The sequence below is a fragment of the Venturia canescens genome, chromosome 4, assembly GCF_019457755.1.
Source record: "Venturia canescens isolate UGA chromosome 4, ASM1945775v1, whole genome shotgun sequence".
NCBI lineage: Eukaryota > Metazoa > Arthropoda > Insecta > Hymenoptera > Ichneumonidae > Venturia > Venturia canescens.
In genome coordinates, this window is record NC_057424.1 from 14703172 (window position 1) to 14720565 (window position 17394).

The 17394-nt window shown below is 41.6% G+C and overlaps 1 protein-coding gene across 8 annotated transcripts in view; it reads left to right on the forward strand.

Annotated features, from left to right (window-relative positions):
• LOC122408999 (synaptogenesis protein syg-2-like) overlaps positions 1-17394 on the forward strand; it is a 225695-nt gene that overhangs the window by 24186 nt on the left and 184115 nt on the right. For 6 of the 8 annotated variants that reach the window (XM_043416165.1, XM_043416164.1, XM_043416168.1 and 3 more), the window contains exon 3: positions 10513-10551. The exons of the other annotated variants lie outside the window; for them this stretch is intronic. In XM_043416165.1, the coding sequence (XP_043272100.1) occupies positions 10513-10551 (39 nt within the window). The remainder of the gene's footprint in view (positions 1-10512; positions 10552-17394) is intronic. 8 annotated transcript variants of the gene reach the window in all.

Below are 17394 nucleotides of genomic sequence, written 5' to 3' on the forward strand. Positions count from 1 at the left end.
GTCAAAAACTGAATTTTATATTTACTGTAACTGAGCTGCTGATTGAATAAGTGCGAAAATAACAGTTCAGCTGGTGCACCAGTTTAAAAATTTGTGGAGCCGAAAAAGCTTTTACCGATGTCACTCGTCCTCGTACAAGTTTTAATTGCGGTACTCGCTCCATCTATTTTAATTCTCAACTTCTAAACTAATTCTCAACTAGGATGAAAAGAAGGGCACTTTATGAGTTTTTTGATTCTCGATTAATTCCACGGAAGCTGAAATCCTCAAGTAGATTACAAGAGTTCTAGCAAATCGAAGTTGTATTTTTTGGAGATCTCGTTCCCAACGGTTTGATCTGTCCGTGTTACACCATATATGCATACACTTTTCTGTATTAATTTACCGATCGGACGGGCACAAAGATGGCCGAGAGGCCACGGTCTCTCGATCCAAAGTTAATCCACTCGAGTAAGCTCGCTTTCACTGTGAGCACAAAACAATCATCACCCTTGTCCGCAACCTCTCGCGCGCTCTTATGTCAGGTTGACCTTTTGAGAAAAGAAGAGGAAAATAAAAGGAACGAAAAAATGGAGCTCGTGGCAAGCGAAGCGTCATAATTCAATGCGGAGGGAACGGGCAAGCTCGATAAGGGATGAAGCCGCTCGTAGCATTTTGTATCATATACACCATCGCACATAGTAGCTACGTGTCATATTTACCATCCCGTTCTCTTCCCCTTTGGGCTTCAGGTTGGAGTCGGAAGAGCTGATGGTAAACAAGCGACGAAAATTCACCGAGTGAGCTCCATATAGTTTACGTTCCCTCCGAATTATCCGGAATCAATCTCTTTCGATCTTTTTCTTTACGGATATGAATCCCTCTGCGGATACTCGTGCATGTACAGCAGCTATTTATTCAATAAATACGAATTAGATCATCCTCCTAGTAAAAAATATTCAAAATCGTTGTTTCTTGGGCTGCATTTTTTTAAACATTAAACCGATGCTCGGAATGCCAATGAAGATCATGAATAACATTCGTTCGAAAGCACTGCATATTTCTTCGAAAATAAAATAAGAAAGAAGAGTCGAAAAGTTCAGGTACCTTGAGAATATTTCAAATTCAGAATATATGTTCCATTTGTTCACGTTCAAATATTGTGCACACTCATTCTATTACAAATAATCACTACCAGATAGTTGTGTGAATTATAAGAGTTTATACAAATTAAGGCTCCGATGCAGGCCTTGAAGATGTGGGCCGAAGTTTCGTACCACTTCACGTGCTACAAGCAATGAAGTGTACGTGCAAATGATTCTTAAGTATATCATAAATTATACGTTATCTATACTCGAGTGTATGGATGTATATAACGTAGACGTACATAATGTTGAGGCTCACTCTTAAACTTTACAGTATCTGGTGTGCCTCGTTATGTTCAGCTGGTAGTTTGAAAACGCTCAAACGACTCTTCAAACCGCGTGATGAGTTTTGCTGCGAGATATCGAAACTTGAAGTTTAATTGATGTTGGATGGTACGTTTACTCGACGGTAAAACGTCCTGTTTCAATATACATGTATTTTTCTACATAAAGATGGAGTGTAGACATGTAGGCAATATACATAGGCGAAATTCATCTAGCACACAAAACTTTGTATGAGGTTATGTACAGCGAGAAAATGGGGGTGGAATCGAGCAGGAATTGCAATTACATAGCACAAAACATATACAAACTGTAGCGTGAAGGTTGTTGCGAGGTGCGCACACATAAATATCGTTTACACTCTCTAAATGCAAAGGGATACGGGCTTGTTGAAAACGAAAAGAGTGAGAGAGAGAGAGGGAGCGAGTGGGACGAGGAAAAAGAAGAGAAACGAACTTTCGTCGAGGGTGAAAAGTTTCGTTTTAGCAGTAAATATAATGTCGACAAATTATTCGATGGTTTCGTTAGATTTCTTGTGTCTTTTTTTTCACTTCACAAGCTGCTCAAAGTGCGATATTCAATGCACTATTAAACACAAGGTGGCATAATTAGTAGCGCCCCGAAAGGCATTTCAATATTTTTCCCGTTCGTGTCTCGATGATTCCTTCGGCCTAAAGTCACACTGAAAAATTGATCGTTGCTTCGGTCTCGTCTATGTACGGGATTAGATCAATTTTATGGGTACTCGAGTACGCTGTGGGGGAGGTAACCCTTGAAGCAATCAGATAGCAATCTTGATCGCGTTCCACAAAACCATATTTTTCAAAGACCGTTCGACCTGCACCGCGGAGAACCGGAGAGGTTCATTTCACTCGGAGTGTGAGCTGCATATATGCTATAAATCTATATATTCCGCCTCTCTCGATCGATCTATACATGCGATGCTACATGTATTTACTGAAAAAGAGATGCCTGAGAACTGTGGAAGAATGTAACGCGTGCGCCCGCTCCCTCCGGGAAATTGAAGAGAAAAATCTTCAATAGAAAATAAAAGAGGGAGAAAAAGAGCAGGAAAAGAGATGAAGGGAGGAAGAAAAAACCCTTCCACGTCCGGTGAATCGAATCGTTCAACGCCGCGTTCGATTCCTTCATTGTTTTTCCGGGGATTTGCGATTCTTTTATTCCTCTATTTATCCCCCTCCTTACATTCGGATACGTTCACGAAGTGAGTGTAATCGTGATACTGGAAACTTCTTGTCTGCAGAGACTATATGAAATGAGTATTATGGCCCATGGACGTATAGGTATCATCACGATGCCAATATAAACTATTTTTTGTCTTTTATTTCATTCCCTGGAATCTTGTTCCCTAGAGAATTCCTTTATCTTTATATGTTTCTTTTCATAAACGTCGATGAGCGAAGAAAACATTCAATAGGCAGCGCACAGATCCCCTATAAATTCGTCTGTTATATGGATCGGTAATACTATAGATTCTTGGAAAGATGCTACGTAAGTCCGTTTCCATTCGATCGATTACGAGATTAGCTTGCTATGAAGAATTTCTTCCATCTTATCTGAGGATTGCTCATGTTAATTAATCCGAAAATGGGGTTTTTGGGGCATGAGAGGGAGGCAGAAGTTTCGAAAAAACCCACCATTTGTGATACACCACAAATTGATAATTGATTTCTTCGTTAGCTGAATCGATTTGGCCGGTGGATCGCTACGCAAGTTTACCGAGGTTGCAAAGGGAGCGAAACTTGGCTCCCTGTGCAATGTGTGTGGGCTTTTTGAGCTCGACACAGAAGGTTGGACGGCGTCAATATAGGAGGACGGATGGTATCTGACGATATACTTTTCTCTTTCGTGAGAGTTCCTTTTTTTTGGCATGCCCCCAAAGAATCAATGATGATTTAATTAAAGATAATGCTTCTAAGAAAATTAAGATTAATCACGCAAAATAAAAGCCTCGAGCTCGCTAAAACCTGCTCGCATACTCTTCTTGCTCTCGTTTTGTTCTCGGTTCCCTTTTAATACGTCATTCTCTCTCGCTCATCTCTCGATCGCTTCCCCTTTTCGGTCGTCCTTTTTCTTCCTCGTCTCTTTCTCTTTGCCGCTGTCACGTCATTCAGGGATCGTCCTTTCTCACAACCAACCGCTGTAATTACTCCCGAAGGCGTCGTTCACGGGAGTCTACGGGAGCAAAGTCTCAAGAGGGGCTCGTTCGTCGTGAGCAAGACGGAGAAAGAAAACGAGAGCGTACAATCATACCACCCCGATAGCCTGATGAATGGAAAGGAGGTCGTCCCTTCGGAGACTGCTGGCGAAAAGCGCTAAAGAGCCATCAAAAATATTGGGGGATACCTGCGAGTTTCAAGTCTTTGTTACGTTTCGTTCCTTATAAATAAATCATTGTATCACCTCATTTATATTAGGGGATCCTTAGGATCCCTTCTCAGTTCCGAATTTTTTTGTGAGCCAAGTTTCTCAAGCATATATAATTACACAATTAAAAAAAAAAAAAGAAACAGCAAGAAAGCGATAAACGTTCAAAGCTGCACGATGACCTCCTGCACGTTTCGAATTGTACTTTTTTCGGTTTATGCTTTAACGAAAAAAAATGAATATAAACGCACATGCATGATGTATACTCTTAGTCAAGACCATTTCACGCAAGCATGATTCACGCGCACGTGAAATTTCGATTTCGATTGTCTCTTGATCGACGGTTTCATTGTTTTTTTATTTGAAATAAATGACAGACTTATGGTTTACGTGGATGCATACGGTAAAAGTGTAAAGAACAATTTTGTCAACAGCAGTGAGAACAGGTTGGTAAAATAAAGGATAAAAAGAAAGAAAGAAAGAAAAAAAACGGTTTTTCATGACTGCACTCTAAAGTAGTTGCATAAATCGCAGAACGATATTTTAGGGGCTCGACCGTAGAAGGACGATAAGTTTTATTCACTCTGACTCGTACTTTCAGCTGTCCGGAGTAACGTATTTCCTTTCCTTTTCGCGACATAAACCCACGCGTACATATCTCTCATTTAAAGAACAATATACGACGCGGAGGTACATGCCCAGATACGTATGTGGATTCCTTCGTGGATGACGTATGTAACGTACACATGTTAACTAGTTATACTGCACAGTCTCATCCCCATGTGGGTAGAGAGAAAAAGAGACAAGGGGCAAGTTATATGACTGCCAGGGCAAAGTACGCATGACACTGGGTCGCGCACCAGCAGCTAAATCGGAAAACTTTGCCACGATTTCGAAGCTGTGGCTAGTAGTGCGAGAGAAAAGGGGGAAAAACGCGAAGGAGAAAAACTCAAAATGAAATGGTTGCGGAGGTTGGTGAAGAGGACTCGCTCACTGGGATTAGAGCAGAAAGATTGGAGTGCAAGTCGACTTGAAAAGAGGCTCTGACCTCGCATTCCCGCTCCCATCATGTCAAATATATGTATACGCATCGAGATATGTAATTTAGGGACTTGATACGTCTCGACTGACATTCGTGTATATGAACGATTCCAGATTATATCGACGACCATGAATTTATTACTAAAAACTTGACGTACGATCACAGCTTCAAGATCTCCGAGTCCACGCAGTTTTTGCTCTGACATATTCCCACTGAAGAATGGTAGCAATGATTGGAAAGCAACTAGGACTGAGATTTACTCGATTGAATGGAGCAGGGTGGGAGAGGCTGAGCTTCATTTCAGTTTTCACTATTGGATGGTTTTTAATTTAAAGTCATTGCGATGGAATTGTTTCGAAAGGAAATATTGTGAGAAAATGTTACGATTTTTTGGGAATTCGGTTGCTCGTCAAAAAGTACGATTTAGAGGAAATTTCTTTTTTTTTTTTTTTTTTTTTATCAAATCAGCAGTCTGCCAAAGTGCTCTATAAAAATATCTGAGTACTTTTCAGAGGTGCGCGAAGAAAATTGGAGAGACAAAGGGTTAGGGGCAGATTACTGTGCTATGGAATGCCCTGTATTTATTAGTGGAAACGTGGAGGAATAGTTGTGGGCCACGCGAGGCGTGGTGGAGCAGGCTTTTTCTTCCACGCTTTTGTTTCGTTTTATATAGCCAAGCGTTCTTCGTTCATCCGTCTCTTGTTTCTCAAATCTTTTATTTTTCTTCTCACGCAGAGGTGTGGACAGGAGAATGCCGACTGCCACAACCGGGACACCCAGAAGTGTCGGGGTACTGAGCTAGCTAACTTTTTTCTCCTTCTTCGCTTCCCTTCCCTTTCGTTTTTTTTTCTCTTTGTCGTCAACCAACACAGTCACGAGCGAATAAACTTGACTCTTGTCCCACTTGACGACGAGTGTCGAGTACCGGATTCTTGGACCCTGGTTTGAGCATCATCCCTTATACGGGCCAAACTATCTCACCGTATCCACTGTTTATATCCCCGATTTTTTATCCGTTTTTTCTTCCACTTGAATCGAGCACTCAATGAAATACGTTGATTTGTCGAGAACGAAAATCCATCTCAACGTGTAATACGAAATTCCTTTAGCGTAAGTGGCAGAAATGTTTTTCTACGAAACGACGTCGAAAGACTCTTTCTCCAAATGTCCCATTGCTGCACAAGTCAAAAAAGACAAAAAAATAATAACGTTCAATCTCGTTAAGGTTTGAATCGAATGAAAGAAACTTTTGCCATGTCTTTTGTGCTGAATGTAACAAACGCCCACCATGAACGGACTCCATGGGAATGTTCCGTCTTCCTCTCGTGACGTGTACGCGGATGACGTTCATTATTTTCTTCACCCTCCAGGATATTGGCCACGTCTTTGCTTCAAACGCAGCTCTCTCGAGCTCTCTGGTAAGCCACCATTTTGTATATGTACGTGTGCGGAGATGAAATATATGTATTTTTCGCCGCAAAATAGCAGAGAAAAATCGAGTTTCGCGGGCTGTGTGGTGCTACGATGAGAGAAAAGATTGAGATCGTTTCGCCGAGACTGGGTCGAGAGATCTCTTTCTCGTTCAACTTCACCCCGGCACACTCCATTGGTACAACTCTCTCGAGCTCCGCTCTCGCAGTCCTCTCTTCTCCTAGCTTCTTTTTCCCATACTTTTTTTTATTCCCTTTCCGAAGCCTCGATTTCTATTACATACCCCGTCGCCCCTTCATTCGACACTTGAAACGTAGGTGTCGAAGGACTGCGACGAGTACGAAGCCAAGAGACCGCCCGCTCCGAGTCTGCCACAAACATAGCCCCGAACACACTCGCATTGGCTTGCTCGTACGTAGCCATCCGGATCGTATATGTTGTGCGCGGACGAAACGTGTGGAAAAGAGATCTGGAGCACGTGCGACCAGAGAGTCGAAGGTCGAGTGTTGGTCGTAGGGCCTCAAGACTCTCTTCTTTCTATTTCGCACGTCTTGCTTCGCCTCTCGACACGTCTACATATAGCCTCCCCGCCTCCTTCTTCCTCTTCCTCTTTCCTCTCGCCCTTTTCTTTTACTTTTTCACACGATTCTCCCACATTGCATCCCTCCACCCAAGTTCTCAGGCGGCGTCTCTCTATCTCCGCCTCGTTCTCGTCTTCTACGAGACACATACGACGACGCTGCGTGTGTGTTACGAGACTGCGACACTCTTACTCTACCTTTCGATGCTGCGGAGTCGAGTTCACCGACTTTTTCTTCTCTCCGGGCGAGGCAATAAGACGACGCGACTGGTCCCACCACCTGCTCTCAAGTGTTATGAGACCTCGCTCCTGATCGCGCCTCTCCCTCTTTCCAACTAGTAAGACTCTGCCTCACGTATACTGCGCGGGGGCGATATGCCCACCTCTCGCTCTACTCACAGAGTGCCAGATCACTGCATATATACGTGGAATATGCCGCAAGCTCGGGCGATCCAGAAGAGGCTGCAGCCTCCGTTGGCTCTACTGCTGCACATGTGTTTACACGAACTCTCGCACACTCGCACAGATATTCTCATTGCTTCTGCCAATGACGCAACGACCAACTGGTCCCTCGTTCTCCAAAGCTCCACGCTAGAAATCCATGTACGATCCTCGGCCCGAGTCCCATTACCAACCCCTTAAACTCGATCCCTCTCGAGAACTCGCACACTTGTTGTAAAATCCTCCCATTCGGATGGCGCCTTCTGGGCTTTGCCCTTTCTCCTGTATATCTTCGCCTTCTTATATACGTCAACGAGCAACCACCGCGCACACTCGGCTCCCTTAAGAAAACTTTTCCTTGCATTAGAGCATACACTAGAACTGAAAAGATCGTGGGCATGTCGCCGGGGAGAGACGGAACAGGGGCGAGGGGTGAAAAGCTAAAATGTTGACAGAGTAAATCCATGCGGGATCCGATCGGGTCATGAGACACTTACGATTTATTCCTCTCGATATTCCTCGTGTAGTTTAACAATCAAGAACAATATTTGTAGAAGTCCGAATTAATAAAAGTGGCCCAACGCACACCTTCCTCCAGTAGAATTCTCCCACTTTCGGCTCGTCTGACCTAAGCACACTTGGACTACTCGGGAGGAACGAACGGCGGTCAGGCCTCAGAGAAATTCAGTTCAACGCTCAAATTCATTATATAAAATCGAATAAGAGACGAAGATAAATGTCACAACACGGTTATACGAGCGCGAATAAATTGGAAATTATTTTGCTCCGATGTTGTAATTCCTATTCAAATGAGTTCAGATACAATATAAAAATAGCCTGTTATACGAGAAAAAGAAGTTAAAAAGAATACAAGTCGATGGCGAGGAAAAAAAGCGAGAGAGGAAACGTTGAGTTTATAGGCTTAAAGTGATTCGCTCATCCTCGCGCTAACTTCCTGCCCACCGTGCACTATCGTGTCCGATTCCCGTGAATAGCACTGCCAGATTAACCACATTTATGAAGTAAATGGCACACAGGCGCTCTCTCAAACGCCCGGTAAAGGTTTAATCGTGGTAAGAGAGAAGTGGGAAGCGGTAAGCAAACGAACATGCAAACTTCTCAGTGTGTGTGTGTGTGCACGAAGATACACGTATGTATTTGCGTATTTTTGTTGGTATGTACGTCGGAAATATTGGCTCGACGAGGTACAAAACGCGCGAGTACGGGGCCGTACCCGAAACGGTAATGTGGTCGATTCGGACGTTGACACGACCCAACAAAATATAGTAGTATGGTTACAATCTGTGCCACAGCAGCGCAGCACAGTGAGCCAAATCTCTCGTATACGAAAGTGTAGTGTCCTCTGCACAATTTTCCGTTCAACGACACACGCCGCCTTCCCCCTATGTGTATCCCCGTAGAGCCACAATTCTGATCAAAATTAGTGAGACAGTTGAATGTTTGATGATTTCCGATGACCGGTTGACCGAAATCAACGGAGTACAATCATTTCGATGACCCGGTGGTGGTTCATCATTTAAGAACTGCACTGACGAAAAACGAAAATTCATCCCCCGCGACCGCAATAGATAGATGGAGATCTCGTTGACACGCCCAACTTCAGATTCGATCGATCATTGCTCCTGACCTCCCGAGAATATCAAATAGCATTCGATCATATTTTATGATTGTTTGATTATTTCTCTGCCGACTATTCCGCACCGCTGTGTAACATCGAATGGAACTTGACTCTGATAATAATCCGCTGGCGAGCTGTTGCTTTACTGTTTGCCAGTTTGGCTCGTTAAAATAATTAGAATTGTTGGGAGATGGGCCTTGATATCGTATTCTGTATTCGAGAAATTTTCATTTCAATGCTATACCTGAAGTTGCCTACCAGAAAGTTCGTGACCAGCGGTAAACTGACCTGTACAAACAACGTTTTTTACGTCGCAAATATTGACCGGTTACGAACACAAAGATCCAACTCGTCTCAAAGTACGTGTTTACTTATGTTAATAGTTATTGCAGCCACTCGATAGGCGATGTATGATTTACGGGAGCGTGTGGTTCTCGCATGCGATATCGCGTTCTAAAATACTTTTGTAAATTCGTAGGTGCATTATTCGAAACGCGGAGTTCAAAGACTACGATGTTGGAATATATCGTTGGAAACAGAGAGAAAGAGAGTTGGAGAGCATTATTTCAAAGCCTTACGGAAGACTGAGTGACGTCGATGAAAACGGAAACAGCATTGAGTTGGTCTTTCCTGCCCCTCTCTGGTGGTTTCTTTTCCTTGCGAAAACCGGATACTGTGTACACATGACAAACGTTTGCGATGGACCGATATACCGTGCTTTCAAACTTGCCAACAAACTATGCTGAGGGTCCCTCTCTCCGGAGCTCTCACAACCCTTTGTCTCTCTCATTCGAGTTTCCTTGTCAAGGGGCATGAGATCGAATCTGAAATACACACTAGAGAAAAACCTCGCGATATTTAGTTGTGTAAAGGGAGTTTTTTTATTCATCAATTCAGTGTGAACGCTCATAGAATTTTGTGCTTTTGTTTTCAAACAGTTTTTGAGGGACTTTAAAAAATTTGCGTTAGTCGAAGAGAGTGGGGAAAAAAAAAAATTATATTTTCTTTCCATCAGACCAAAATATCTGAATCGGCCGAACATTTACCATGCGACGATGCATGCTCATCAAAATTAATTACACGTAACGCTCGTATAAATAAATTCGTACACGGACGACCCACGACAACAAACACATCGACAGACCAGTGTGACGTACGAGGGCGTTGTATAAGAATTGAGAGTTTACGTGAGAGAACTAGTGTATGTACATAGATTTATCGCTAGGCTCAAACCATGGCTATCTTATATTCAATTGTTTGAAAACTTCCCTTTTAAATTCGTCGTGTATACACCTGTATGTATTAGCTAGAAAAATTATTACGATTATGTTGTTTTTTTTCCACACAATTAACACGTAATTTTATTGAGAACAAAGTTTTCGATCGAAAAATGCGTTCGACCCCGATTGTGTTTACTACTGAAAAAAGAAAAATTCATATGAAGGTGTCAAGAAAAAGAAAAAGAAAAAAAAAAGAAAAAAAGAAAAACCAAAAATTAATAAAACAAATAGAAAGTCACGTCTGCTAGCTATTTATTTTCGTTATTCTATGATTTTCTTATGATTTATCTATGTTTTTGTTACAGGGGTCCCGCGAACATTTTCGGCTAGGCCTTTCCGAGGAGGTTGGTTCGTTTGTTTGGTTTGCAAATTAGGATATAGTCTGTAGAATTTTTCTCTATACTAATACATCAATATACATATATATGACATGGCATAGTATTACGATATATGCGTATATGTCGTAAAACGTTCCTTCAATCTTATATACGTATATGTCCTTTGTCTTCCTCGAATCTTTCTCTCTCTCTTCTCTCTCTGTCTCTCTCTTTCTCTATAAATATATATATGAACATATCTTTCTCTCTCTCTCTCTCTCTCCTTCTCTCAATCTCTTATTCTCTGTCTCTATCTCTGGTACACGAAAGTTCAGTAACTTGTTTTGTAACCGTTCGTTAACCCACTGATATATCTCAAAAATGACTATCACATGTACATACGACCGATATAAAAATATGTAACAAGAGAAATAAATCGAAAAATCATACAAACGTAAAAAGATAAAAAAAAGAAAACTATGATTCAACCACGATCTGCCGTTCCAACCCCTCGTTCTTCCAACCTCGTTGGCACTATACATTCTGTAGTATATTACGTGCCTTTTACTAATCATCAGTAACCGCCAAATAATCCTCCACAAAACATCATCACCACAAAACCCTTTTTACTTAATCAGAGTTCATTTTTTAGCTCTTGACCTGTCTTATTCCCAGTAATTCTCTTGATAATTCCGTCTCTGCCACCTCTTGACGATTGCATACAACATATCTATGATATATCCTGGGAAAAGAAAAACACACAAATAAGCCATTACGAATACACCGGACGAAACTACAGAATATACCGTGCTCGTATTGTTTTTGCTGCAATATGTCAAATCACCGATTCATATCGAACTATTATTTTCAATGATAATACCAAATGAACACTAACACATTGACTATTTCTTTAACAAACGTTTCCTCATCTATCTACATTTATATTACTAAACACATACATTATATTATAATAGCATATTTATTAGACGATCGATGTTTAGATGTGTGAAAAATATATATTTGTGTGATATGTTTATATTTGCGCGAGGAGATTTTCGCGCGCGTGTGTTTACTCGCGCGCAAACGGCGCACCATCCCAATGCAGAGAGAGAAAATTGTGCGTCGAACTGTGCACATATCCATCCATCTAGCTATACATATTTAAGGTACACGTATGTCTATATGTACAGATATCCACCTAAGATAACTGTGGCAGCTCTTGCTGCGATGTCGCTTCCGAAATCGACTTGACTCGCTGGTACGTTGAATCGGTTGAATATAATCTCACTGCCTATGTATTTCTGCCTGCCCCCCTCGCCCCTCCGCCCTTTTACCCTCAACCTTTCTCAATCCATTTTTCCTTCTCGTCTCTGCCATCCTATCACCTAGCACTACGCATTCGACGATACATTTTGTATAACACAGAGACTCCGTCTTGACAACCGAGACGATCTCTGTCGATGGCGGCATGTCTTACAGACGCTTCGCCTTCTTTTCGCTGCGGCTACCTGTCGATATATCGCCCAATGCACACGTCTATATTTGCGTTTACAGCATACGTATATTCCACGAAAAAAATAGTTCTCGCATCGTTGCTTCGAAACGCGACTGCTTCTGTCAAGTCGCTCCGCAGAGACGTCGATCTTTATGTCTATCCATTCGTCGCTCAGCTTTCAAACTCTTTCTCTTTATGTTCACCACCACATATTTTCTCCACCGTTCCCTCCCAAGTTGCGATTGAAATAAAATTTTTCACCTGTATTTGAGGCTTGACGCGCGAAATATTCAACGACGACAAACCAGATTTCAATAATTTTATGCATTCGTTATTCACAACTTTTTTCGCTGCGTACGTCTTCAGAGGTAAACTCGAAGGGATTAATGTTGCCTTAGGACTCAATGGAGAATGGCCATCGCAAACCTACCGCCAACCACCCTCGACTCATTCTAGTGGTTTATGCTACTTGGCGCTAGCGAAAATTCAATCGTTGAAATTTTATCGTTCCCCATAATCCCCATTGTTTACATTTTATGTATACGCAGGCTCAAATGTAAATGTACACATTTTATCCAGTTACTCTAATTTCCATTTGCTTTTCTTACTCCCCAGGAATTCCTCGTCAAGTGACGCGTCAAGTGACGAAGAAAATATGTAACGTAGAATGATGATTGGCGAGGCTCGTATAGCAGGTATAGTTCTGAGGCACACAACGCCTTTATAAAATCATCGTCTATTTTTTTATGCACTTCATTCCGGAGTTTCTTATTTTAGTCCCTTGCTATTAATCCTTAAAGAAGTTATCAGTTTTCATTGTGAACGAATAGATTACGAATCTTCTGAATGCTGTTCAACACTGTTGTCACGTGGGGTTTTTTTTTTTTTTTTTTTTTTTCAAACATTAAAAATCAGATACGATGTAGAGGAATTCTTATTAAAGCAATTGTACACCGTTTAGTTGAGTTTTTGAAAAAATATGAAACGAAATTTTGAGATTTGAATCCGTTTTATTAAAATGTGTAAAGCACAATGACTGAACGCATAAAGAGAATTTGCTATGCGAAATGAGAATTTGAAATTCTACCAAAAAAAGAGAATATGCTTATAAATATATAAATAAAATATTGGAAGAAGAAGGAATACGTGAGCCTAAAAAAATAACTGTGATAGGAAGTTAGCGAAAAAAGAGAAAAAAAAAAGGGAGTACAGTAACAGATAAGCGAGGCAGGAGAAGCTTTCATTCGTGCTAAAAGAGGGAGGATTGGTGCGGGTAAAAATGTTTGGAAAGTAAATTTTACGATTTCACGGAGGAAAATTCGTACTCAACGTTGCACGTTGTTCCCCAGAAATACATGGAGAATGAGGATATATTCGTGGAGGCGCATTATAAGCTATAGAGCGAAGTCAAGAAAAATGGTATAACGAAAGGAAAAGAGAGAAGACGTTTGAATTTCAGGAAGAGTATAGAATAAATGTATAAGTACATATAACGTAGGGAAGCGTAAAACCCTTCGGGGAAAATAGGGAATGGGTTGGAAAGAGTAAGACACGTGACGCACGGACTCCTGGATGGAATGAGTAAGGGAGAGGAATAGATGCTACCTCTGGGAAGAGAGGAAGGCAGATTTATTCATTTGGTAGGAACAAAATTTCACTTTTGCAACACTTGCGCCCCCATCTTTTACCGGAAGAACAAGTCTGGCTTTTCTTCTGTGCACTACTCCGCATATTGCACAGCCCCGCCGAACTCTCTTTATCTTCACTTTTCTAAGTTACTTTTTGGAACGTTTTCTCTCTGCCAACGAGGCAACTCTCTTACGCATAAATATGCATACATATGTATTGGAACAATCGTTCATTCATGTAAATTTTCTTTGACCATCGGTGTTCACTCGAATACGTGCTCGCGTACCCGTCTGTCTCGAGTCTTTCGCGTTCTCTTTCTCCCTTCATCTTATTCCCCGCCGACTTCCTCCTTTCACGACTTTTCTTGCAGACTCCACGCCCTTAACTTTCTCGATGAAAACTGCATTACCAACTTACGAAACTGCCTCGCTCCCGTTTATATATCGGTATGCACTTCTACCTTTATATTTTCTTCGCAGTGTGTTATCGCGTATGTCACGCTAGATCTCACGACAAACTACCATATTTTGCTATTGCAGTGCATTGCGCGCGCTCAATGCTATCAAAGATCTCTCGATAGCCAGCTTTATTACCTGAAAAGATTCAGAAGAGCTTTTACTTTTTCGACTTTGCAATCGCGAGAAGGAACAACTTTGATTATGAAATCCAGTTGAACTACATTTTTTTGAGAAACACTCCGACGAGCAACGTGGAGATTTAGTTGTGACAAATTTTCATGAGCTTTTATCTTTATCAAATAAAAACGGAATTCGATGCCGAATATTTTCTCCAGTTCTCTCCGGACGGACTTCAGCTCCTGCTAATTCCTACGATACTATTTTCAGAGCCTCTTTTTCCAGCAGCATTCCGCGATTCATGAATTTGAATTTGATGCCAATGAATACCAGATTTGAAGCACTCGCACTTTTTCTATTGGATTGGGTGTTTTGTTTTCGCGTATTACAAACTTTCGTTCAGTGCCATTCTGCATTTTTTTCTTCCTGTGCAATAGCAACTCACAGCGAGGCACTCTTTCTGCATTGATCTTCTCGCCTTCCTTCGAACCGTTTTTTTCCTGCGCCCACAGATCTCACGTCTCTCGCTTCCTCCCTCACTCTCGCTCTTTGCCCCTTTTGTGTATATAGTTGCTCCTACGTTTTCTCGGGGTTACGTGTTCTCGTTCCACGAGCGCGAATACGTGATTTCATTTACGATACGAACTCACGATCGTTCCACATCCGCTGCAAATATGACCTCGTCCTTCCTAACGCCGTACAACCGGCTTCCCCAGCACACACCTACAGATTTCGCGTTGTACCCAACAGTCCCTCGTAGTCCCTGAGGTTCTCGAAAGCCCCTTCTCCGCGTACGACCCACTCTCTTTCACCCTCAAACCTGCCAGAAACTTGCCTCATCGAAGCTTCTCACTCATACTCCAGCACGCTTCTCGACGTGTGTTCCTAACGAGAGAGTAAACTCCTAAACCCTTCGTGCCTACGAGCTTGGATACGCGCCATCATAATAACATTCGAAGCTATAGACACTTCTCCAACAAATCACATTGCGCTCCCTAAAATCTGAATTCTGAATCATCAATTATGCCGTTAAATAAAGCATTCGAGAACGAAACCGAAAGATATGAAAGCTTACAAATAAAACACTCCGCGAATGGATAAAAACATCTGATTTTTTAGCTTTGCAAAATCATTTCTACAATTTAGTTTTATCGACGAAATTTTCTTTCAAAATGTGTGCATAGAGTATCTTATCGGAATGTCAAGAAAAAAACGGATTTACTGCAGGCCTTACACAGGCACGGTCGGTGACGAAAATGAGCACGACTAGAAATGGGTGGGGGTAATATTACCAAGGTTTTGTCCCAGTTCTGCATTCTTGTTTAGTTTTTCGCGAATTCGCCCTACTTTTTTTTCTACCATCTTCGTCTAATCATTTTCAATTTTATTTTCATGTGAAATAAACCAAAAAATTTGAGCTTCCTGGTAGTTTCATGAGATCATCGAAGCTAAAATGTTCGGGAGAATGAAAAAATTCATTAACCGAAAATTTTATATTCATACGCTTTTCGTTCCTTCGTGAAAATCATTAGATTTTTTATTAAATGTTTTTATAACATGGAAAAACGCGTACTGAATCTCGGATATATGAGTATTACAAATGTTTGATGAAAATACGAAACTACGAGGTTCGAAAAGCGTTGGAAATGGTGAGTTTCGTTATATTCAGCATTCCACGCTCGGTTAATAAATGAGACTATTAATTTTCCTTGTTAAATATGCTTTGGCGAAGAAAAAGTAATAATTTAGCATCAGAATGAAACGTAATTTTGTGCACTCTAATACGATGTGCTATCGTGATAAGCAGAATCACCGTTAGGAAAAGCAGCGCAAGAGAATGTTGTGGGGTGGAGTGTTAAAAAAAGTATATGAGCGACGGTCTCTCATCAGCTTGCAAATGGTCGGACCGTTGCAGATGAAATAGTGTAGCCCTACCCTTTTTGGTACTCACACTATCCACCACAATGAAAATCCCTCCCCGCTGCGGGAATCCAGTACTTTCGCGGTCAAGCTTTGATTTTCATTCTGCGATGGAAAAATGGTACGAACGGGAAAGAGATGAAAAAAGAATGCGATGGAGCGGCACACTCTGTGCCACATTCCGAGCGCGGAGCACACTGAAAGCTCAATCCCCCGCTATTTCATTCTTCTGCTGACCCGCAGAGGCCGCAGCTCTCTCTCTCTCTCTCTCTCAGCCCGAGTCCCCTTCCCTTTTTTCTTTTTCAGCTTTATCTTTTGTTCTCCTGTTTCCTTGTTCTGTGCTTTTCCACGGTAATAGCACACATAGTATAGCACACGTGAAGAGGGCAGTGTTGCGCCGAGCAGAAATGGCATTCGATATACTCACTCTTGATGTCCGCTGAGTTTGTTCCTATCTTTTGTTCATGCTTTTCTTTTTTTCTCCTTTCGCAGAGGCGACTGCCCTCTCGTAAATTGAAAGTATTGTAAAAGTGATGGAAAGCCGTGATCGACGTTTCAATTTTCTATAAATTTTTCGATTTGACTTTAGAGGGTAAGGATTGGCATTTCTGTTGAGAAAATGCTGTAGAATTTTATTCAAATTTTCTTTTCGAGAGAGCTAATAATATTTGTTTCATCACTTGTAACGAGCTACACGTTCATCGCCGTTACAGCGAAATATAAATAATCGGAGATACTGTACAGTTTTTCTCATCGTAGTCGCACTTTGAATTATCGAAACCGGATTTGAACGGAGAACAAAAAATTTTTGAAGTCAACCAATTAGTTGGGGGAGTTTCATACTTTTCTTCAGTCCCATTGGTGGCATACAGGTTCAAAGAACCTCTCAATTTCCTCCAATCTTGCTTTATTTTATTTTTTATTTTTTTCAATTGGAAATATCACCGTCAGTCTATACTCTCGGACGGTCATTGAAAAGAGCCGGTAGTTCCTCCGGATATTTCAATGGACGTTTACCTCGGGCGTTTATCTCGACGGAAGTTGAGGACGAGCAAAAGAGCGGTGAATTGAGGGGGGATTCAGGAAGATCGGGGGTCGAGGTTGGGGACAAGTACCAGGAGCGGCGTTGGAGCATTTGGACGGTCCAGAAACGCAGCTCGTCTGGAAGACCTGCTCTCGCGTATACGACATAAATGAAAAGGAAGTTTCTATTTACAAAATGTTGAAATGAGAAATCGCTTTCCACCGATG